Source organism: Poeciliopsis prolifica, unplaced genomic scaffold (assembly GCF_027474105.1).
Source record: "Poeciliopsis prolifica strain line A6 unplaced genomic scaffold, Auburn_PproV2 SCAFFOLD048, whole genome shotgun sequence".
Classification (NCBI taxonomy): Eukaryota; Metazoa; Chordata; class Actinopteri; order Cyprinodontiformes; family Poeciliidae; genus Poeciliopsis; species Poeciliopsis prolifica.
Genome location: NW_026562423.1, coordinates 2,980,510 through 3,004,096, shown reverse-complemented (window position 1 = coordinate 3,004,096; position 23,587 = coordinate 2,980,510). Strand labels below are relative to the sequence as shown.

The following is a 23,587-nucleotide window of genomic DNA, read 5'->3' as shown; positions in this document are numbered from 1 at the left end:
CTGACTGTGTCACTTCTCCTCGAATCATTTTGCTGGGAAACAAGAAATTCTCAAGTACAGAAATGGATTCTCTTTTATTTCCCCCCTTTTATCGTATGTTGAGTGAACAGGATGGCAATGGCTGTAAAAGTAAACTTCTAAACCTCAAGATTAAAATTGAGAAATGAATGTCATCTTGTGATTTCTAAGTTCCCATAGTAACCATTTGATCATTTTAGTATGACACCTAGTTGTTTAGCATTGATAAGATAAGATTGGTTAATTCTAATTTTTATTTACTTTAATTACATGTGTGATCAGACAAAACAATATATGTTGTCACAATGTTCTGGGATTCACAGTGTTCTGCTGCGTCATGACCGGGTACATTACTTTTAACTTATTTTTGTTAAATCTACATTTTAGGCAATCAGCTCATCTTGTGGAAATGACATTTTAACACTTCATAAGTGTTACATACATAGTGATGTAAAAGCAGGTCAGTGCGGTGAGTTAAAAGTGCCACAGTGTTACATGAGATTAAGTGGCGCACATGTGCATATTTATGCCAGAGCAGCAGCTCTCATGCAGTGAAATTTTGTCCCAAAAAAATGTTGGTCTGACACAGCTGGGGAATCAAATTGTACTAGCAGTATAAGAATAACAAATGGGGACATTGCATTTGGTGGGACGATACATTTCTAATGGTCTTACAACACCAAAGATTAAGCTTTTCAGCGTCAAACTCTGCAACATGTGCACGGCATTGTGGGCTTTTTGAAAAGCCTGAAGATTTTTATTGAAATGTGGTGACTGAAAACGGAAAATTGGGTCATTCATCAAGATACTAACCCAAAAACATTTGACTAAATCACTACTGAAAAGCTTCACCAGACACAAACTCTACCGTCTTCCATTAGCATCTCAGTCGCTTCACCTAAATCATAACCTTGAGGGTGACCTGAACATAAAATCAAGGATCCTTTCTCTCTGGATGCTCCAACTTTCTGAAAGAATAATTTATTTCCTATGGACAGAAAAAGTGATGGCAAAAAGTATTAACAGTAGGAAGTTCGCTCAATGTTTCCACCATTGATTTACTTATAAAAAAATACTTCTTACATAAATAAATGTACTCTGGTTTGGTCTTTCTAAACTTTGATGGTGCAACACTTTTCTCAGGGCTTCCAATAACTATATCTGCGCCTGAATCAGTACAAACGGTACGCTACGCACTACACTTCAGGAAATAGCTCAATAATACAACAGTTGACTCGAACAGTCCGTTCTCTCCTCTCTCCACATGTTTCACTTCCATAAATATCCCTCACTCTATCTAGTCAAACAGAACCCATTTTCCTTTCCACTTCTCTGCCTTACCGGAGTGAGCAGCTCACAGCAAAAGAAGTGGACTAATATAAAAAGATGAATGGCTCTAGACTGCAAAGACGGCCATCTTGACCTATTTCTGGCTCACATAAACACTTGTTGCTTGTTTCTTCCCCCCACCCCCCTCTCTGTGTGATTGATCAGAGCTAAAAACAGCGGGAGTGAAGGGGCAGAAAAAGAGAAGTAATCCATTTTTGATAGCCTGACAGTCTGACTGTCAGCAGTGTGAGGTGGAAAGAGGCAATAAATCACAGCTGGTTTTTTTATTTGGGAAAACACGGACGCACGTCGGTTCCTTTCAGTCGTCAGAGTAACTGCAAAAGTGCAAGTCTGAGATTTCACGCACTGCTCTTTGCAGATAGATATGGTAAATGTCCTGTAAACAGGGCGTAAACACTTTTTTAAGGCGCTTCTTTTTAATAGTGCTGATGTTTAGCAGCATTATATCATCACTTTTTTTCCCCCTGACTCTTTTAATACTTTTCTTCCCAGCCTCCATGACCGTGTTCATTCCCATTAATTTAGCCCCGCATTCAAACTCTAATTAAAGCATTGGCCATAGCATCATCTTTATAGTTATTGCCCCGGTGCTCCTGCGCTCGGCGTATGTAGGTCAGAGCAGCAGCGAGCCTCATATGTTCCGCCTCATGGTTTCAGTGAGTCGGGCCGTTTTAATAATTACACACCCTTTATGTTTTACTCCTTCCAAACACCACAGCCGACAGCCGCGAACTGTAAGCAGCTATTAAAATACCTCACAGGGTCATAATCTACCAAAAGCCTCTACATTTTTACAAAGCATGGGAAATAAAACGTATCAATCGCTGGACTCCCCTGGGAGGTGCTGCAGGCTGCTACTAATTAACGCTTTCTGGAACTCTGCAGAGCTACATCTGATACGAAACCCCCTTAAAACTCATTGCGCTATCCCTCAGTTTTATGCGCTTGGTTATGACTCTGCTTTTCTTGCCTTCAGCACTCCCCCCCTTAAACCTACGCGCCCCATGAGATCAGGTGTGAAGAGTGGTAAATTGAAAGGTCCCAGGCAATCATGCAGCAGCCGTACTCGACTCATTCAGCTGGGCAATTCGCTGTGGGCCAGGATGAAGAGGCGAGCGGCCACACTCATAAACCCAGCCTGCCAAGCCCGGCGCTGTGGCTGTAATACCCCCTGATGCTCCCACACATAGCGATCTGTGATTGACTGCACCTCCAGGCGGGAGCGGGCCGCCCCGTCCTGTGCTGCAGGTGTCCAACCAAGGCGGCTCCGTGCAATCCAAGACCTGGGGTGAAGAATGGTCAGTGCTTCCTACAAGTTTTGAAGTGAAAAATTTTACACAAAGGACCTATTTCACTCCTGGTAAGAATAAAGTTCACTCTCTAAGTACATCTGGAACTAGTCTATTTTTTTTATATATAAAAATCATGCAAACTCACTTTTCTGTCTATCTGACATTTCATCAGAGTAAGCTTTTTCTGTTTGGAATGATGAGAAAAAATTTCTTATTCTGCCTTTATTGGGTTAATTTCTTCAAACTGAGATTTCACACCAAGTTTAAAATTAGATCTGACATCTCAAGGGGTTACGGTTAAAACAAAAAAATAAAGGAGCGCAACTGACTGTAAGTTTCTGATTTGGTTAATTCACAACCATTTAGCTAAAGGGACAGAATTATGTATTTTCTGATCCATTTTATAATACAATCAAGTAACTATATTATTGTCATTTGCTATAAATACATATTGCTCTATATATATATATATATATCAGATGTGACTCCAGGTATGTTTTTGATGAGGCAATAACAACATGATGGTAAAGCTCAAAACAGTAGATTTCACATAATACTGCCCCTCATGGCAACACCTCTCACACACTGCCTCCTTGTGGGACATAATGGGAAAATCAAAACGAATTTATCAAGACTAAAGTCCCCATCAGTCTTCAGAAGGTTAGTAAATATGCTAACACTTAAGCCTTGCATCTATAAGTGCACTAATACGAATATAATCTTCAGAATCTCTTGGATACACCGGCTCGGTGCATCGCCATCCCGCCCACGCACCCTCAGTCCACACAAACCAGTCCCTTGCGTGTCAGGCCTGCCTTGCTTAGTTACAATTGCAACGCAGAGATTGGACAAACCCTTTTCCTGAGAGGTCAGGTCACCAGGTTTAATGTCTTACGAGACTGTAGGTAAACAGCTGATGAATTGGCACAAGCCCCTCATCCTTAAGGATCACCGGGTCCAAGCAAGCACTCTCATTCCAGTGTGGTCACTGAGCTTTCACCCCTGTCAGCCCAGCCTGATTGCTTTCTTGCTCTCGTCTACACCCAATCATCTTGGCACTCAGCCTGGTCACTCCCACTGGGCTGATGGAAAATGTGCTCATCTGGTTATTTGCATTTGTTGCATCTCATCAAGCTGCTTCTTGGAGATGTTATTTTAACCTTTTAAACCAAAGCATTATCTCCCTTAAAAAAAATCTTAAGTAGTGAACATTTTTACATAAAATTCAAACCAAAAGGAAGGCGAGAGTGCTTTTGTCTAATTTAAATCGGTTGCCAATCTGAGCTGTTTCTCTGACTGACACACGAACATTAATCCCCCTGTCCTGACCTCCTGTTGCCGCTAAAACACTCCCATCAGGGTCCTGTCTTTCTGGGATGGATTCCAGCTCATTTATCTGCCACGATGCACGCCTGCATATGTAGCAGAGCCTCATTAACTGCACAGATTTTTGACCTGATTTTAAATTTCAGCCACTCAAAGGGTCACGAGGGAGGTCATGAAATGTTTGTCCAGTTTCAGAGCGTGAAAATGAAAACTGACTGGTGTGAGGGTTTGAGTTCAGAGAGGGGTCCAACGCCACTGAACTTTAAATTGCATTAAATATCCCGGACGAGCCCCCACTATTTGAAGCTTCTTCTCCTTCCCCCTGGTTGTGCCATGGCAATTAAATTCATTTTTTCCCCCGCATTATTTTGCTGGTATTCAAATTCATTGACATTTTGTCTTCTTAAATGCATTGTGTTGTTGCCACTTGAATGGCTGTTTTGCTCAGAAAGTGGCTAATAAATGTATAGGTGTGCGCACTAATTAGGGTTTTCTGCATACCTGGCTGAAAGAATTACTGAGTTTCTCATTTAGGTTCATAAGGCTGGAAGCTAGTTATTGTTGTGTATTACATCCTTGTACCATAAAAGAGCTGTCTCTCTACCATACACTCAAGGCTTAGATTTTCTTGAACGTTTCTGAAAATCCTTCATTGTTCATTGACAGCTAAAAACAAGAAAGTCTGCCTTCAAGACAACCACAGCCACCTTGAGTTAAATGATTGTCTAAAATCTTCTGAGTGATTCCACAGCTGATGAATCTTCTGTGTCACATCCTGCCATTTACCATCTAGATTATTCTACAGTGATTACATTGACTTCTTCATCACTGGAATGAAAACTGTTTTTACCTTATCTTACCTTTCACATATGGTATTAACATTGCATTCGGCGAGGAAATAAGTTATTTTCTTACGTCAAAGCCATCTCAAGCCATCGTTTTATTCCCCTCGTCCTTTGTCTTCGTCAGGGATAACACACTGAAAGCAGAGAGACTTAGTTTGCCCCTGTCCTTGTCTGACAACTTTCAGACAGTGTCTGAAAATTTGGAGATAATTAGAAAGAGACGAGGAAAGGCGTCCAGACACATCCAGCAAATGGGACAGTGACGAAGCGTCAGTCTGGAGGAGCGGAGGGACTGTCCCACCTTGACAAGAACATCGATCTTCTGCCAGGCACGTTTGTGTCCTGAGCACAGGTCTAAAACAACTTTTAATGTAGACTGATATATATGTTGGTAGTTAATTCCAACCCTAATATGCAAACTAAACTGTCCCGTCAAGGTAGAGCAAAAGAGAGGTCAAGACAATTTATCTTTGACATGGGGGCCATGCTTGCTCCCATGGCTTGGTTCAGGGCAGCCAATGGAGCTAACAGGACAAAGACATATGCTGAATGACTTCCTGTTTGCACTGGGAATTTCCTTACAGGCAGTCTTACAGATCTTAGTGTAACTATTGGTTTCCAGCTTGATTACTGATGTGCTTCTGCACTTTTTGCCTTAAAAATAGAAGCTGAACCGTTTTTTTCCTATCAATTTTGACAGATCTCTGAACTTTGTTGCGCTGTGTGTATTTCATCTTGTCAAATTGAGCCCAATTATAACGGAGTTTCAGCTCGAAGATACAGCTTGTTACATCTAGAAAATCTTCTAATTAGTATTTCTTCTTCAACCACAGGGAGATGATGGTTTACAGAGTTTACAGAGTACTGGTTTAAAGTTTAATCAATTTAATTTCTTGAATTTTTGAAAGGAGCTGATGGTATGCGAGCGTACCCTCAGCACAGTTTGAAGTTTTCATACCTTCATCCTTTGCATGAAGTGCATATTAATGAACGACTTTTAAAAATTGAAGAGTGAGTGGTTATACACCAATCAAACTTTAAAATTAAACTGTAGTGGACAACTCTGAATTTACTGTGAAGCTTTCACACAGTTATCCCCAAAGGCTATGAACACACACCTTCACAAATGGGTTCTTTACTGACCTGCAAAGAAAACCGCATGAATGTTTTTATTCTGGGACGTCGGTGAGTGTTTGGTGCAACGTTCCTGTTCTAACGTCCAAATCTGTTGACGTTTCAACCATCAGATGTTTGATTTTGGGGCAAGTTAAAGAATTTGGTCAAGTTATTCCGTAGACTTGAAGTTGAGATTTAGCGCTGAACCTGCTTTCAGCATGACGTTTAGAGAAAAACTGCAGTTGAACTCTTAAAAATAAAATCCGAATGATTTAAAATCAATTGCTATGAGCTGAAATTTCTTGGAGATGTTTTAGAAAAAAAATACAGGATATATTGTGTTGTTTTAATGGTGCTGTATGCATAAAAAGCTTTTTCACAGTCTACAAATATTTTATTCACAGGAAATATAACACTGATTTCTGAACCAGCTTTGTCTTGTTGTTTGCACAACTTTTTTTTTTCTTTGACATGTGCGCAAAGCTTAAAAATGACTGGAATAAATAAGAAGATGCTTCCAAATCACACACAAAAAACAAAATCGATGGAATGATTGGTTTTCAGTACAGATCCACTAAGCTTTAATAATTCTTGTAAAATATGTCCAAGTAATTGAAACCTCCAGGATTTTATCACCTTTTCTCCTCTGCATGCCCAGAACCGTTTAGTAACTTAGCCAAAGTCCTTACATATTTCCAGAACATGCCAGAGAATAACAAATAATAAAATCTTTCCTTCTTTTATCCTTTGCAGCCACTATAAATAAACAGGAAGTGATACTATGTGACTCTTCATACTTTCATTTGTCCCAGAACAAAAAAAACTCTATCTGGGTTCTTTATTGGCCGTTTCACTTTCAATTTGTTGTTGTTTTCGCCCGATCCTACAGGAGCTGAGCACTTCATGCATCAATGGACGCAAACTCTGCATAAAACACATAAAAATGCTTCAAAACTGGCAACAACACAACCATTTTTGTGTAGCTTTCATCTCCTTTTTTTCCCTCTGATTGTTCTCATTATTATTACATTTCCTTTCTACGAAAACGTCATTTGACTAATTAGTTGTAAGATAGTGAGCGGTCCTGCTCCGATCTCCCCCGAGGAGTGACAATAATTTTGGGTAAGTCACCAAGAGAATCCCATTTTCAAACAGAAACAGCACCAATTGCTGCTTCTGCAGAGTTAACACGGTAATTATTTCTTCAGCCTTTCATTCCCCAGAGGAAAAAAAAAAATCAGCTGGCAGGGCTTAATTGAATTAGTGAAGCACCAATCAGAACGAAGACCGGTTCAGAAGAGCTCGTTTAGTTTGAGTCGCGCTTATGGCAAAAGTTGTCCTGCTGCTGCTTTGGCTCAGATTCTGCTGCTTCTTTGACAAAAAATAACCTCAGAAACACATCGTCACAGAGAGGTGACCTTTTCACCTGCCCAGGTATGAAAAGGTCCAACTCAAAAATAGTCTCAAAGCAGTAAAGGACTTACTGGATTTAATAGAAGCACAGTTACTTAATATTATTAATAATAGACTTGCATGCTTTTCACACAATGTAATGTTAACATTCTGCTAAAATGTTAAAAATGATGTTTTGTCAACAATGAATAAAGACATTTAGTTTCAGATTCCCTCATGAAAATTTGTATTGTAGTTTTCCCAACTCTGCAATAAATACAACTTTACTTTGAATCTCAAATTATATTTTTTTTTGCTCTTTACTTAGAAAACAATGTACAAATATTTGTTCTGATACCGGCCCTGTATTTACTTGTTATCAGGTCAATAAAAAAAATACGCACTGTCGCATACTTCTAATGCAAATAAGAGGAAAAATTAAAAAATCCAAAACCAACACTGGAAAATAAATCAAGATACACAGAGGGAGGAACACGGGAAATAAGAAAATCAACACAGGAATTAACCCAGGTAGTAATACCACAGCAACAATGAACACAGAGAAATCGACTCACGATAAACCCAGAAATATCAGCAAACAAACACAAATAAAAACAAAACAAAGACCAGTGGATCATCGGCATAATCGTCGATTTGAATAATACAGCTAACTAATTCCACCACACAAGATTTTAATTAAAATGCTCAAACTCTGAAGTCTGGTGAATTCCGGAGTAATCCCCGTTTGTCCGTGTGACTTTGGCCTTGCTCCCCGTCTTGAATATTTCCTCCCAGTCCTGCTGCTGTCCTTGCTTTCCTGTTACATTTCTATCTAACGTGTAATTGCAGTCTGAGCCCCGCCACCTGAGACTCCCTTTACCTCCCCAAAAAAAAAACAAGAGAAGAGGGGAGGCAGGAGGATGGGATTTTTTTATTTTTGAACGAAATCAGCACATTGACAAGTCGACCACTGAGACAGCTGGTAAATAATGGAATCTATTCAGCCACCAAATCACAAGGCAACAATTGCTTATACATAGGCCTGTCACAATAATCAATAAATCAATTAATGGCATGATAAATAATTTATTGTTTATCTCTTTTTATCGCTCTCAATTTTTGTTTGTCTCTTTTGGTGATTTGGTTGGGACCAAATCACCAAAATAAAGACTTTTATCATCCACTTTTTGGTGTTTTTGTGTTTGTGCCATTACCATTTTGTTGCTCCAAAATGGTCTCGAAACAACGTCATCTTTCATCGCTATGACCGCTGGAACAATTTATCATCCATCAGAATTTGTTATCGTGACAGGCCTACTTACACATTGTACAGAATGGCACATTTTTCAACAATCATATAAAATTCAAATAAAAGGGAATTCTTTATAAACCATATTTAATGCAGAAATTCACTGTCTAGAATGAAATGTCATAGCATGGACACGTGTCCTTATTTTCCGCCATGCTTTAATGTATGACATAGTGAAAGTATTGCTCCTTGGAGTTTACACTCGCAAGTCATAATTCATTATTGAGTTATTGTGACAAGGAAAAGCATGATTTCATTGACCAAAAAGAGATTTGTGATGGGATCAGTCTGAACACACAGACTGTCACATTTGAGGCTCGATGGGAGCCCCACTGATCTGTCACAGTTTCAAGGTTACGGATGTAATTAGGGCTTCTAGATGAGACCAACACTGAAATGGTGTAGTGAAGACATAATGAATGTGGGAGACATTAATCACCGGGTGCTTGGTAATCACCACAAGGTGACTGAGGTTTGAGCCACCAAAAAGAGGCTCAGATCCTTGCTCACCTGCACAATGTGCTGCTTCAGCTCAGTTTGTTTGTCTCTTTGTTTTAAAGGCAGTGTGAAAGCGAACCGCACCCGCTAAAAATGAAACAAACTCCCCAAATGAACCGAGTCTATTGGCCTTGCAGGTGTGAAAAACAGCCCTGAGATTCTCAAGCCTCCAACATGTCCAATTGCTGAAGGTTTCTTCATGCATCCCCCGTCCTCCGCCTCTGCAGCGGCGGCTCGTACGGCGCGTTTAGAATTGATTAATGGTATTTGTTGAACTGGAGCTCAACAAGCCTGAGCAGGGGGCAAAAGGAGTAACAACTCCCACATGCTGTCTCGCTGGAAGATGGCAGCAAGCGTCTCCATTAGCTGGGGGACGAAGCAGTGAGTGATGCACTTTGGACATTATTTCCAGCAGTAAATCACATTTAAGGGGGACATGAAGGAGGAGGGGTTCTGCTTCATTTATAGTTAGTTTATTAAAGAAGCAGCTTTGACATTCAGCAATGACACAGTGAACGAATGACACGCGGCTCGAGATGCAGCCACTCGCAACATGTTCTCCCAGTAGGATTTATCAAAAGGCTGACGTGCGTCCACGCACTGGGCTCGCTTACAGTCTGAACCGAACCTTCTCAACCTTCACACCGACTGTCCATTTCCCCAAATGAGACACATTAGAGTCGTGAGTCATTACAGGTGCATGTAATCAGCCGGAGTGCGCCGGTATCAGACAGTAGAGAGGAGGTGGGGGGATACACACACACACACGCACACACACACACGTAGACTTAATGAGGGTCTGGAGGGAAATGGCGATGAGAGAATGACCTCACAGGGTGCGTCGTAGCAACCAACGGGTGATGAGCCGCGTCCTGTCCGATGAGCAGGACGCCTCGGTCAAAGGGCCGCTCGGATTTTCTCCCCGAGTTCCCATCCATGTTTAAATGGCTTTAAATCCCGATTTGGCACAAGGAAATCTGGATTTATTGTCAGATTCCATAAACGCAGAATGTGTTTGGAAGGATTTTGACAGTCTTGGGGTTAAAGGCCATCAAGCTAAACTCCGACGGTGAATCCCAAACGCATTCATGAACCTCTAATGCACATTTTGTCACCTTAAGAAGAACAACAGAAAGCAGCACATGATTATGAAGTGCATAGAAAAAATCGTACATGGGAGACTGTATGATTGAGTCACCCCTTGTTGCTAGGAAACGGTAAAAAAACCATTGATCATACGACCAAAACACCGAGGAAGTGATTTAATGAAGTTGGTGAAGGTAAGAACCTCATGGGTTCGACTTTTATTTCTTAAACGTTTTTCCGCTCCTTGAAGTGAATTTAGTCTTATCAGCTTCATAAGAATTTTGTTTAAACTGTGATCGATATTTTTTATTTGAACTACAGCATGTAGCATTTTAGCTGTGGACACAAATAATTTGAGCCATGAGACAACTTTTCGTTAAAATGGAGGCACAACATCCTGAAATATATGCAGATATGGAAATTAGCAAACAAACTAAGGTCACCTTGATGTAGAGATCCTAAATATGAAACATCCCTTTATCTTCTTTCAACATTTTGAGCAAATAATCTTGACTATTTACCAGACAAATGGAATCAAAGCATCTAATCTGATACCCCTAAATAAAATCCAATGGTATCCAGGTACCTTCAGAAGTCACCTAATTGGTAAACAGGTGTGTGGCACAAGAAAATTGCATATTCAGTGCATTTTTTGCTATCAAATAAGGTTTTTAATTGTCACAAAATGACGCAGACTCATCAATCGCTGTATTTCCAATCAAACATAGTTGTTTGCACGTTGCAACAGAACCACTACGGCGCTCAGCAATGGATAAATACTGTGGCAGGAGAAGGGAATACGCTGAGTGAGGAAAAACTGCAAGCAAATGGATGTTTCTGGTTGCAAAAAAAAAAACCCTTCTTTCAGTGCATCCAGGCTGGATTTGTTGGGGGAGAAGCACCTGTGGAGATATTGCAGAGATCAGCATTTTATTTCTGTTGAACTTCTCAGAGATTTCCCTTCTGTTGTTTTAAAGCTTCGTCTAAAAATGATATCCTTCGGCAACGTTCCCCGAAAGCCTCCACATTCGGGAAAAGTTGACGCTTTGGCAAACACGCTGAGGGACTAATTTAATTGATTAAAAACATCACAGCAATGTCACTAATAATGAGCCATCTGTCAGTATAGTTGCTTAATCACATACAGAAATGTAATCCTTCAATCAGATAAAAGTGTTCTGTTTTTTTTTTCCCTCCCCTTTCTCAGCACAGTTTGGGTGACGAATGGAAAGGATTTCAATAAAAAATGACAAATTTTGCTTCCGTAGGCAGCAGCAAAGTAACATTATTTCAGATCAAATATGTCTGTATTAACCACGTGTTGCATCTGTATTACGTTCAGTCGAGTCCAAGATACAAACCCTTGGCAAATTTAGATTTAGAGGCATTTTCATTCAAGCAAGGTGAAGTCAATGGAAAAGATTGTAGCTCTGCTTGCTACAAAATGCATAAGTGGCATAATTAGCATGAGCTTGTTGAGGAGCACTCAGGCGTTGGCCTTCCTGTTTTGCAGGAGTGGAAACTTAATATTGGTTCAGTGAAAAAGACAGAAACCTCCCGTTTCTCCAGGGGAACTCATCGGTCTTTCCTCCTAACAAGTCTGCCAGTTTCATTACGACACATTAACTTTTGAGTTTCTGCGTTTCATCTCGTTTTCCTTTGACTTCGGAGTTTTTCCTTGAACAGATTGAAAAAGCTGTAGAGGGTTTTTATCAAGGTAGCTTTCGCAGACGTCTGCTGCTTCACAGCCACACAGGAACTCTTTGCAGTTCGGCAGATCATGTATTCCTTAATCAGATTCCGTTTCTTTACGACACCATTGACATGTTCTATATTTAAAACACTGGACAAAATGTTGGGTTTCAGAGAAGCAGTAAAAGAAGATTTAACTAACTTTTGGTCAAAAATATACATCAACAGGGCAACATTGGAAGGACAGAACAATAACACAGTGAGTGTCTGTCCACACATGATTGTTTCTGGGCGTTTTACATGACTGTGGCGCCAATCCACACACGCAAAGACAGCAGGAGACGATACCAAGGACAGGAAGTGACTCATCTGCCTTCCTCGGTTTAGTGCAGGGGCATAATTCATTCCTCGTAAAGACCTCCTGGCTTTTTAATCAAAAAGAAAGAAGAAATCCCTCTTTGTGCTTATTTGTATTTATGACGGGAAAGTCCTCTTCAAACCGAGCCGTTGACTTTCCGATCAACTAGGTATCAATGAAGGTATTTTACATCGCCGTAGAAGAGGCTCTTAGATAATTGAAGAAAAATGTATCCAGAATAAATCTGAACCCCTGACTACGAAAGACTATTGCTCTCCCTGCTAATGGATTCATTATGCAACTCTGGCTGCTGCTTTTGCAATCCCGTTGAAATTAGAGGCAGTGGTAAAGTTTGAATTAACCTTCAATAAAATGTAGATGTCCCCAATCCTCTGCAACTTCCTTTATTATTCCAGTTTATCGACGTGGGATAGACAGGCCAGCGTTCTTCATGGTAGCCACGCGATTGTCACATTTGTCCCAATTTGGTTGATAATGGAAGACCTCAAGGTGTTGATATATATTATATATATTGTATATTGTTTCATTGTTAGCTGCTTTCCATTGACCGCTTAATAGAAACTCAGCAATTTTGAAAAGAACTTTTTTCTATAATAGATTTTGCGTTAGGACGAAGTGGTTTTCAGTCATATTACAGCCAGATGTTGCTACTGTCGGAAAAGACGAAGGAGACGACAGGAAGTAGTAGGAGCATGATGGCATGGTGTTTTTTTAATGGCTTATTGTGTGAACAAACTTATTCATGTGTGATTTTAATTGCATTTCTTATTTAATGGGAAAGGCATAATTGAGAAATTCTGTGTTTTTTTTTTTTTTTTTTTTGTTTGTTTGTCCTAATGTTTTTGTTTGACATTAGGAGAATATTGTTAAAGTTTTGCACACATTTGTAATGGAATCTCAGCTAGTGAGGCAACCAAGGTTTTTAGATCCTGTTCTGGTTTCCTGGATGAGTTGTTGATGCTCTCTTGGAGTAATTTGGGTAAAATGGTTTCTGCTTGGATTGATTCTATCATTGCATATTGTTACTCAATGACTGCAGCTGTGGTTTGCTCAAGCCTCAAAATCTGAGAAACTGCTTTCCACACTGAGATGTTGACGACTTACTTCATTGTCGTTTCTTCAATTTCGTGATGTTTTCTGTGCTGTGATCTGTCCGCCTTCTTTGTGTCGTCAGATTTTATGATATCAAAGTTATTTCTGTCTTCATAGGTTCTGGCAGTGACCAGGTTAATGTGTGGCACTTGAAACTGAACAAAATACAACAACATTCACAATGGCAATGGTTACGTTTTCACACATTCACACAGCAGCAGGTTAGTTAGGATATAATTTCATCCCTTACTAAATGAATCATCTCATTACTTCTTTCCTTGTGTTGTCTATGATATTAGACTAAGCTGATCTGAAATATTTCAGTTCAGCCAAATAAAGCAAATACTTTTTCATAGCTCTGAAAATGATCTAATTTTGAATTTCAGGTCATAAGAGAAACGATAGCGGTGGGATATGCTCCATACACAGGTATCTTCATTTGAAAGGAGCAAGGTGTGGTTTCTCAAATGAATTATTAAACATCCGCAGGCTGGGATTTACAAGATCTGAGACACGGGGAGCTACAAAGGACAATCGGGTCGGCTTCTGCTTTGAAATGAGACAGAATCTGTTGATCTGTTTTCATGAGTACAGTGTGAATGAAAGCGCATCGCAAAAGGCTGGCAGGACTACAAATGTCTCGTCATTTCAAACACAGAAACAAAAGCTAACAACGACGTAAGAGATTTGTTAATGAAATTAAACTTAATTTAGTTTAAACACCTAATTGTGACGATGGTACATTCTGAATTTGGCAGGTTTGTCAGCGTATAAAAGCTAAATTTGAACTAAAGGAGTAAAAGATTGAGTTACTACCGGGCAGCTGTGCAATGGGACAGAAGGTTCCTAATGCGTGCGGTTGAAATGTTTGTTACCTTGTGGGTGTGTCGGTTGTGGCAGCCATCTTGGAACCCTATTCAAACCCTGCTGTTTTATAGAAAGAGCAGCGATAAGAGCTAGAGTTTAATTGGTTGAATCTTAAAGGCGTTGAAAAACTGAAATGTTTTCTAAATTGTGTGTTTTCATACAGAAAACATCAGCCTGGTATGTTATCAATGATAAATAACTGTTACTGTTGACGTTTTGTATGCGAAAGTTAACTTTGTTTTCTCTTTTTTCCTCACGCTGAATGGCTGAGGTGATTGGCCGAAGTAAATTGATCAGGCGTGTATTTTTTACCAGTGGATAGGTATAAAATTGATGGGAGGGCTGCCATTTTGTAAATCTGCTGTGTTGAAGACTTAATAAAACCATCTTTATTTGCTGTATAGCCAAGATTGTCTGTCAGAGAAAACATCTAAGGGTATTGTGAAAACAACTAACGTTGGGTCGAGACCCGTCCAAAGTATTACTAAAAACTGGAAGGACCGATTTGCAGAAATGTGGTTGTGGGAGGAACAAACCCTAAATGACCACAATAGGTGATCACTTCAACATTTGGAGCCATTTAAGAGTGATTGTTTCTACCATTGTTAAAGAACAACAATGGTAGCACTCAAGGTTATGTTTGACAGTGAAAGTAGGAGCATTTCCACATCCACAATGTGAGAGGAACTCAAGGGTTTGTGACTGAACAGATGTGTAGTCATAAAACCACTCATCAGTCAGGCGAACGAGAGGAACAAGCTTTAATTTGCAAAGCAGTGTAAAGATTGGACTCTAGAGAGATGGAAGAAAGGTCACGTGATCTGATGAGACCAGATTTGCCCTCTTGCATAGTAACTGGCTCATCAGCGTGATCAAGAGAGGCAGATGAAGAGATGAATCCATCATGCATAATGTCTACTGTGACAGCTATTTGATCTGCCGTTGCTGCATTTGGTCAGGTTCAAGGTTCAACAACACTATAAGATCACCAGACTTGAATGATTGGGTTATTTCATTTGTTTCTTCTATGATGACACGAGGCTGTTCCAGGATGACGATGTATTTTCAATCGGCTGAAAGTGTGAGCAAAAGTTCAGACCTGAACTCCATACAGAATCTTTGTGAGGTTCTGGAGAAGCTTTGCTCGATGGTTACTCTCTCCCATCATCAATACAAGATCTTGGTGAAAAATTAATGCAACACCGGATGGAAATAAATCTCGTGATGTTGCAGAAGCTTATTGAAGTTAAATGCATTGCTAGAGAAATGCTAGAGCGTGACTTTCTTTCTTTCTGTTTTTCGTGCCAGGCAGTGTATATCTGGTGGGATGTTACTGTCACGTTATCCGAGATGCTTTACAAATGTGAAATTCTCATGTTGTCCACATCTGCATATGACCTGCGCCAGGAATGTCACCCTTCCACACTCGCATGCTGACTATGCAAACCAGGGACGATGGCTCCTGTCCAGATCTCAGCCCCGCTGCCTCTGTTGCTTCTCCCAATGTGATTCTCAAGCGCGAGTGGCTCTGGTCTCAAGGTCATTGCGTTTGATGGGATTGTGCTTCTTTGCGCACCCTTGGAGTTTATCCTTCTCGAGCTTCCAGGCGGGATGCGTTGGCCCCTCTCAACGAGGCATTCTGCACGGAGCGGATCCTCCTGTTTCTGTCCCACAGCAACAGCGTAGATCATCCTGAAGGTGACAGTGAGCCTCGCATCGGGATAACAAGGCCTGGGGACCAAACTGTGTCGCATCCATGATCTGTGGAAAGAGCCGGCCTGTATCGATCGTATCTTTGCCTCTGGGAGACATAAAAATGTGCGCACGCACACCCAGCAAGTGAGGTCATGAGGAATGTTGCGGGAAGCCGTAGCAGTGCATAAATCACTTATTAATTACAAGGATAAAAGCAAAAGCCTGGGAAAGGAAAATATGACGGAGAGCTGGAACTGGAAGACATTACACCATGTTCCAAATTATTATGCAAGTGATATTTTCATGAATGGTAACACAAATGATGAACTATTACAGTGTAAATCAGATTTTATAGAACAAAGCCCCTCATGAGAACAGTTTTTTTTTTCATACGGTACTACACTATCTGATGATTTTCGTCAGCAGAGAGATTCTTTCTCTTTCCCATGTTGCTTGAAACCTGTGGCCTGTTGAATAATGTGGAACATCCTTCAAACGCCACTTTTAATTTCCTCAGTTTAAACTTGCAGGCGCCACATTGATTTTAATGACACACTTACATGTGTATCTTAGAAAGTAAAAATCTTTCTACCATGTTTTACTACTGTCGATGCAGGAGCGGCCATTTTGAAAGTTGTAAGTGGGGCGTAGTTTCAGGTGCTGTTACTTTCCTAGTGGGAAATCTGTTCAAATTGATTTTTCAGACAGAAATCAGAATTTCCCAGTTCTGAGTGCAACTGGAACACAGCGTGAGATTCGGGTTGAGAAATAATCTCAGGGAAGAATTAAGGTATATAATCCTTGAGAGCGAGACGCTTGAACTCTCCAGACCAGGATGTCCTCAAAAGAAAGTCATATTTTATCAATTTTAACATTATTGAAAAGTTTGTTTATTTCTATATATTTTTTTGTTGGTCTTGGGTAATATTTTAACTTCCTGAGAAGCATATTTTTAGTTTCTTGTTAAATGTCAGTCATAATAATTAGTAGAGGAGATAAGCATCCCTTACTGCAATAAATCCTCTGTAATTGACATGTCATTTTAAGGTTTTGACCAGAATGATTGAAATAAAGGAACATTTACACAATACATCGAAGCATAAAAAAATTGTCCCAAGCATATTTTCACCTTCACACACAGTTTCTCGACACTTGAATCCTTCCTATGCATCACTGTGACAGACTGAAAACTGTCCTGCCCTTCCACATTTAACACCAGCACCGCAATTTCCTGGGAGGCAATTACAAAACGCTGCTATCTGTCTGTTTACAGACTGATAAACTTTTGCTGTCAGCAGGTAGCTTTTCTCCTGTTAACAGAATGACTGGCTACGGAGGGGAAACGGACCCAAAAATAAGCCATAAATCTGGGCAGGGAAATGCACAGCGTCTCCAAAAGGCGCGCAGGTGAGACCATAATAAATCATTTCAGAACTATTTTCCCGCTTTTAATGGCATTTATTGTGTATGATCCAACTTTAAAAAAATGTCAGGGGGGAAATATTTATTAAAAAGTTCAGGAATGTGTGTCTTGTTGCACACTGTCATACCAAAAACGGAGCACTATTTATTAAAGTATAAAAAGTAACAAAGTCAAGTTCAACTTAAAACATCTCGCGACATTATTGATCGATCGACATTCTGTTTGTCTTCATTAATTGTAGGTGGAAGCTACAGTTAATGAGGAACGTGTGTGTGTGTGTATGTGTGTGTGTGTGTATTTCAACAATGAGTTTGTTCTATCTTGGCAAAATAGTTTGCTTCTGACTTCCTAATAGTTTGTATGTCTAAATGACACTACAGTCCAACACCACTTGCATTAAATAGTTGCCAAACCAACCAATAGCAAGAGACGCTGACTCCCAGTTGAACCCACGCAGGAAAATAACATTTTTTCAGGACACAGCTGAAAGAATAACTGTCCATTTTTGCTATACGTTAATGAAGGGTTAGGGTTAGGGACAAACTCGTTAAATCAACAACTCGATGTCATCTGTTGGGTTTCGTTGACAAAAATCCTTTTTCAGTGACTCCACTAATCAGTATCATTGTTTTTAAACGTGTGGTTTGATTTGCTAAACTTTTGTGCAATCAGGTCGCACGGTGCAGATTTTCTGCCCAGGTCCCTCTCGTAAATGAGATTTAGATTTCAAATGGGATCATCCCTGGTTAAATAAAAACCAATAGAAACAACCGACCTCACCAATAAACTGAATTTGAATGCATGTGCTATCAAATAATATTGAATTGTCTTGAGGTTGTGAATTGGATCTTTTTCAAGTTTTTTGTGTTTTCCATATCTGTTGCTTTCATGGCCCCCATTCCCTCATGCCGCCCTGGGCAACTGCCCACGTGACCCACATTAAAAACATCACCGCTGGATGTAGGAAATATCAAAGTCCTGTCGACAAAACAGTAATAATCAGGACGGCAGCGGCTCACAGGAGAGTCGCGTGAAGCTCAAGACTGTGTTGGTGTGTGGGGTGAGGAGAGAGGGAGGGAGAGAGGGAGGGGTGTTTAGGTGGGAGTCGTGGGGGCTACAATATGAGGAGCAACGTCGCAGGAGGAGCAGATGCGACGGGCGAACTGCCGGGAGCGGATGTTAATTAGCGGAGGAGACGTCAGCGGGGAATAACCGGGCTATGAGGTCCTGAGGAGGAGAAGTCGCCCGGCGGGCTGCCATGGGCATCGACCGGCGGCGGAGAGCCTCCCTGGCTCTCGCCCTCAACTTCCTCGCGCTGCTCCTGGCCGTGTCGGCGCTCACCACCAGCTACTGGTGCGAGGGCACGCGCAAGGTGGTGAAGCCGTTCTGCGCCGGCCCGGTGACCACCAGGCAGGCGTTCTGCATCATGTTCAACAGCTCCAACGTCAACGACACGCGGCTGGTGCAGTACATATGGGAGACCGGCGAGGACAAGTACGTGATGAGGAAGTTCCACACCGGCATCTGGTTCTCCTGCGAGCAGAACATCAACATGACCGGTGAGTGAGCGCGCGGTGCGCGCGGCGCGGCGCGTCAGCGGAGTCGGACTTGTTGGATGCGACTTTAATCAAAGCAGTTTTGATCGGCCACGTCTCTGACGAGATTTAGAGGATAATCCGAGAAAAAGATGTAAAAAAAAAAAGCCTTTGAAAATAGAAAAAGTTGTGGAGCTACAGAAATGTGGATGGAGCAAACTGTTTTGGATTTTGTTAAAAAGAGAATAAAATAAAATAAGCTGGTGTAAAACTTAGAGAAAAAAAACATACAACTATTTAAGAATAAACGAGACAACCTGCTTATGCATAGTGGTCACAATGATGTGTGTGTGTGTGTGTGTGTGTGTGTGTGTGTGTGTGCGTGCGTGCGTGCGTGTGTGTGTGTGTGTTATCTGGGTATAAACCACCTCATCTGATTGTAGTGTCCATCTGTACAGAGCCCTCTTTTGGAAAACCAGTGTAAGTGCCCAAAAACCACCCCAGACATCCAAGGCTGGTGGTCATCAGAACTGCTAACATATTGGGAATATACTGGCTGTTCTGATATATGAGATAAGGACTTGTATAACTATTTTTATTTTTGAGGGGTTAATAATATCCCACAGCCTAATAGCTATCAATCATCTCCTCCTTGCAGTGAATATGGTGCAGCTGTGGTGCATCATGCTTTAAAAATCAACGTAACCCATTCTGGTGTGAAGATACAGAAAACTGGAATAAGTTGATAAGGAAGCTGAAGATTTTCCACCTTACAAACAACGAGCAAAAGAAAGCATAAAATAAAAAGCTGAAAGTTGAAAATGAACAATATTATTTTGCTGTTTTTATTAGGTCATGTTGAAAAACACACTGTAAAACAGGACAGACGATTTAAAACACACAGAAAAAAATGTATTCACGTGGAAATTGATTTTTTTTTCCTGAAAAGTATATTGTAAAACAGTTTTTCATGAATAGGATTAAACACATTTTAGAAAACACGTCAATGTAAGATGTGCTCTCCAAGAATAAAGTCTCTCTTTATTCTTATTCAGCACCTATTTGAAAAAACTGCTGTTTTTTTTTTCTGTCTTCTTCGCCACTGTGTGGAGATCCTCCACTGATGACTTACAGGACAGTTCCTCAGAGGAGCCTGGACCTCCAGCTGGGACTCTGTCTGACATTACAGGAAAAAAACAAGCAAAAGACATTTGCATCTTCAGAACACCGCAGGAGCATTTTGTTCGCATTGACTCCGTTTCTGTGCTGCACACTTCCTAAAAACGGGAGGATGGAGGCGGAAAGCAAATCTCTTGACAAATTGGATCATTCCGAGATCTCTTCTTCTTTTACTTTTTTATATATATTTTTATCTTCATGTCACAGTTTTATCCCATGCAAGTCCACCTGTATCTTTCTCTCTGTGCATGTCGCAGACTGGGAAAACGCTGGAATACAGATGAGGCCCCATTTTTATTTATCAGTGAGGTGCAGGGGTGGCTCTGCTGTCACCGGGTGTCAATTAAATGTCTCATTTGCATTGTTTTGCAGGTGAAAAATGCCGGAGTTTCATTTATGTGGCGCCGGCGAACGAACGAGGTGAGGATATATGGACACCTTTTGAGCTTTATGGGAACATTCAGACCCAGTGAATGTGTGTGCAACACCTTGAACGTGTGAGACACGGGACGTTTTTTCAGAGGCTGGATGTATTGCGCGTTCGTCTTTAAATGACACAAGTTCAGGCAGATTATATCAAGAGGATCCATGCACGTCACTCAGACCGCTCTCACAGATTCTGCTCTTATTAAACACATGGATTTACACCCGCATTATATGCAGAGGTGGAAGGACGAAAAGGAGCCAACAACTTTCCGCTCCGGTTTTTTTCCTGCAGAAAAACTTCACAATTATACACTTCTTTTTGTTGGACTCTTGTACCAATTCCAACAAAAACACATTGTGGTTTCTTGGTCCGATGTGACACAATGTGAATTGTAACTTCCAGGTTATCTGCCCTTTTATTTTCTTGTTTTGCCACACAAAACTGTTGGTCATAATTGGACGTTAAGGCAGAAAACCTGAAAGCTGTAGGTGTGACATTGTTTCAGGTAATAAGACATGCAACTTAGTCTTAACCTAGACGATGAGGCTGAAGAGCAACATGGTTTTCATCTTAAGGAGGCTGGTGTGTGCTTTGGTTGAAATTCAATAGCTGCGCCTTTTAGTAAATTGTGACCATGTGAGTTCAGCCTTAAAAGCATTAAGCTTGTTTCCTGAAGACCCATTTTTTGTAGTCCAGACAAGCAATCTGCTCCAGATCCATCGTAGATTGGCTTTGTGATGGAGTCAGGTAAGAAGCGAACCGACTCCATGACACTGAAATGTCTGGTGAACTGATCCTGCTTCCCGGTGCAGGCTCCAGTCTCCAAACACGCAACGTTTAATGCATCCTTGAAGGTCACTGCTATGTCCATCGCCTCCCTCCACCAAATCAAACTAAGCATGGCAACTGATTGGAGCCAAGAACAAACCCGGGTTCCCTGCTGCAAAAGGGAAATCGCTAACTTTCTAAACGATTTGAAAATCTGTAACCAGGCAACTGGTTTATGTTTCTCAGAAGCATAAACTGGCTCAAACCGAGAGCTCTCTGAAACAACAGTTTGAAAAGCCCAATCAGTGGTAGAGCACTTTTACATCTGAGTGCTAAAGTCTCTAGTTGTGATTACATTTACATATCATGGTACATGATCATGGAGGGCCCTTAATTAAAGGCTTTTGATTGCAGACGGATTTGGTAGAATGTCTTTAAATGTGCTAGTGTTGACCTCACTTCATACTTTTTAAAATTTTTTTTTACTTATTCTGGAGTTTAGTGTTAAAAATTATGCTTTTTATTTATTTTTTGCAGCTGGCCTCCGAAAGAGTCGTATTTACAAATGCGATTTTAGAGAGCAGTACCTTTCCGTGTGGAGCTGTGATTGCTTTGCCTCTCAATAAAAACCATTCGGTTGCCTAAAAAATAAGGCCATAAAAAGGGTTTATCGTCTCTTTTACCGTAATTGCAACAGCATCACAAAATATGGCGATAAGACTTTATCACCTGTCCCTACGGATCCGTCCAGACGTGAGCTCAGGATGGGCTGCGTCTCCTCACACATCACTCAGTGTGTCCTCCCTCTGTCTGTGAAGGTTAATGACGCAGGTGAAGGGGGTCACTGACCCACCTTTCTCCACTCATCGCGTCTCCTCATCCATCCTCACATCCTTCCCTGTCCCCTGTCTTCATCCTTGTTTGGGGATGTTTCCCTCAACCCCCCACAGAGTGGATGTGGGCTTGTTCTCTGTCTGCGTGGCTCCTTCGTACTAACCTCCCGTCTCCGTAGGAGTGCTGTGGCTGTGCATCGTGGCAGAGTGCCTGTACATCCTGCTGCTGGCCACCGGGGGCATCCTCATGTCTTTAGAAGTTTGTCACATCGGCAACGTCATCGACGGCCTGAAGCTCAACGCCTTCGCCGCCATCTTCACCGTGCTCTCAGGTAACCCGGTTGACACGGTTGTGACTCGATTGAGCTCGACCGTCAGATGAGGAGCTGAAGCTCTCGTTCGGTAAACAAAATCCACTAGAGATGGGCGATATGGATTTTCATCGCGATATTTTGTAATCTGACTGCTGTAGCAAGATAATAGATTGTTGTAAAAAAAAAATTGTTTATTTCTACTTTTCAACGTAATGTTCATAGCACCACAAGCTACAGCCGAAGAAATGATGTGGCTCAATAAAATGAGTATTAAATGACTAAAAACTCTTTTTTTTTTTCCACTGGAACTTTCGATGATAATACAATAAATTTATAAAAGCAACTTTTTCTCATGTCATGGAAACAGTAAAATCTGACACAACACATATGCCCACTACTCTTTTAATACCTTTGTGATAAGAAGATTGTTTTCTTCTAGATTACAATTTGTATAAAACTAGCTGAAGTGTTAGAATAATGACTTTTACGGCAATAGCATCGCTTAACTGTGGTGAAATGTTTGAGGAAATGGTTGAAACATTCAGGTCGGCGTTTATCCTGTAGCACTTGCTGCTGATCTCCCTGAGGCGTTCAAGTCTGAAGTTAAATCTCCAATAACTAAAACCAGCATTTCAGAAGCTTCGCTGTGATTTCCTTCCAAAAATCATCTTAACACAGGAACACTGTCAAATACGGTTGTGTCTCTGCAGACCCATTTGAAACCAGCTCCATGTGATTTGGGTTCTGCTCCAGAGCAAGCGAGCGTTTACCTCTGCCTCCCCCGCTGGCGCTGATCCAGTCGCACGATCGGACCGGCCGCAGCCCCACACCCCCTTAGAAGATTTCCCGCTAGTTTACAGTCTGCCTCTGCCTCTCAGCGGAGGAATTAGCAATGACCTTCTCGCTAATCCACTCTGTGAAAGTGATGCTCAGCCGCCCTCTCTGAGCTGTGGATCAGCAGTGAAAGATACGCGGCTCCACGCCGGCGACTCGCTGCGTCTCACTCACTTGACAGGTCAGATTTAGGAAGGCTGTAAAAAGAGTCATTTTGTGAGGAGTTGTTCTCATTTTACAATGGCGTCTGTCCTAAAAGCTGGCTAAGTTCAGGCCTTAAAAATAAGGATTATACCCGTTCACAATGTTGGAATAGT

At 41.1% G+C, this 23,587-nt stretch overlaps 1 protein-coding gene across 1 annotated transcript in view; it reads left to right on the top strand.

The window, feature by feature from the left end:
- The first annotated feature begins 18,544 nt into the window (after positions 1–18,544).
- Positions 18,545–23,587, top strand: part of gsg1l2b (gsg1-like 2b) — a 12,330-nt gene continuing 7,287 nt past the window's right edge. Inside the window, exons 1-3 of the mRNA XM_055057581.1 lie at positions 18,545–18,939; positions 20,467–20,514; positions 22,302–22,454. Of these exons, the coding sequence (XP_054913556.1) occupies positions 18,639–18,939; positions 20,467–20,514; positions 22,302–22,454 (502 nt within the window). The 5' untranslated portion in view covers positions 18,545–18,638. The remainder of the gene's footprint in view (positions 18,940–20,466; positions 20,515–22,301; positions 22,455–23,587) is intronic.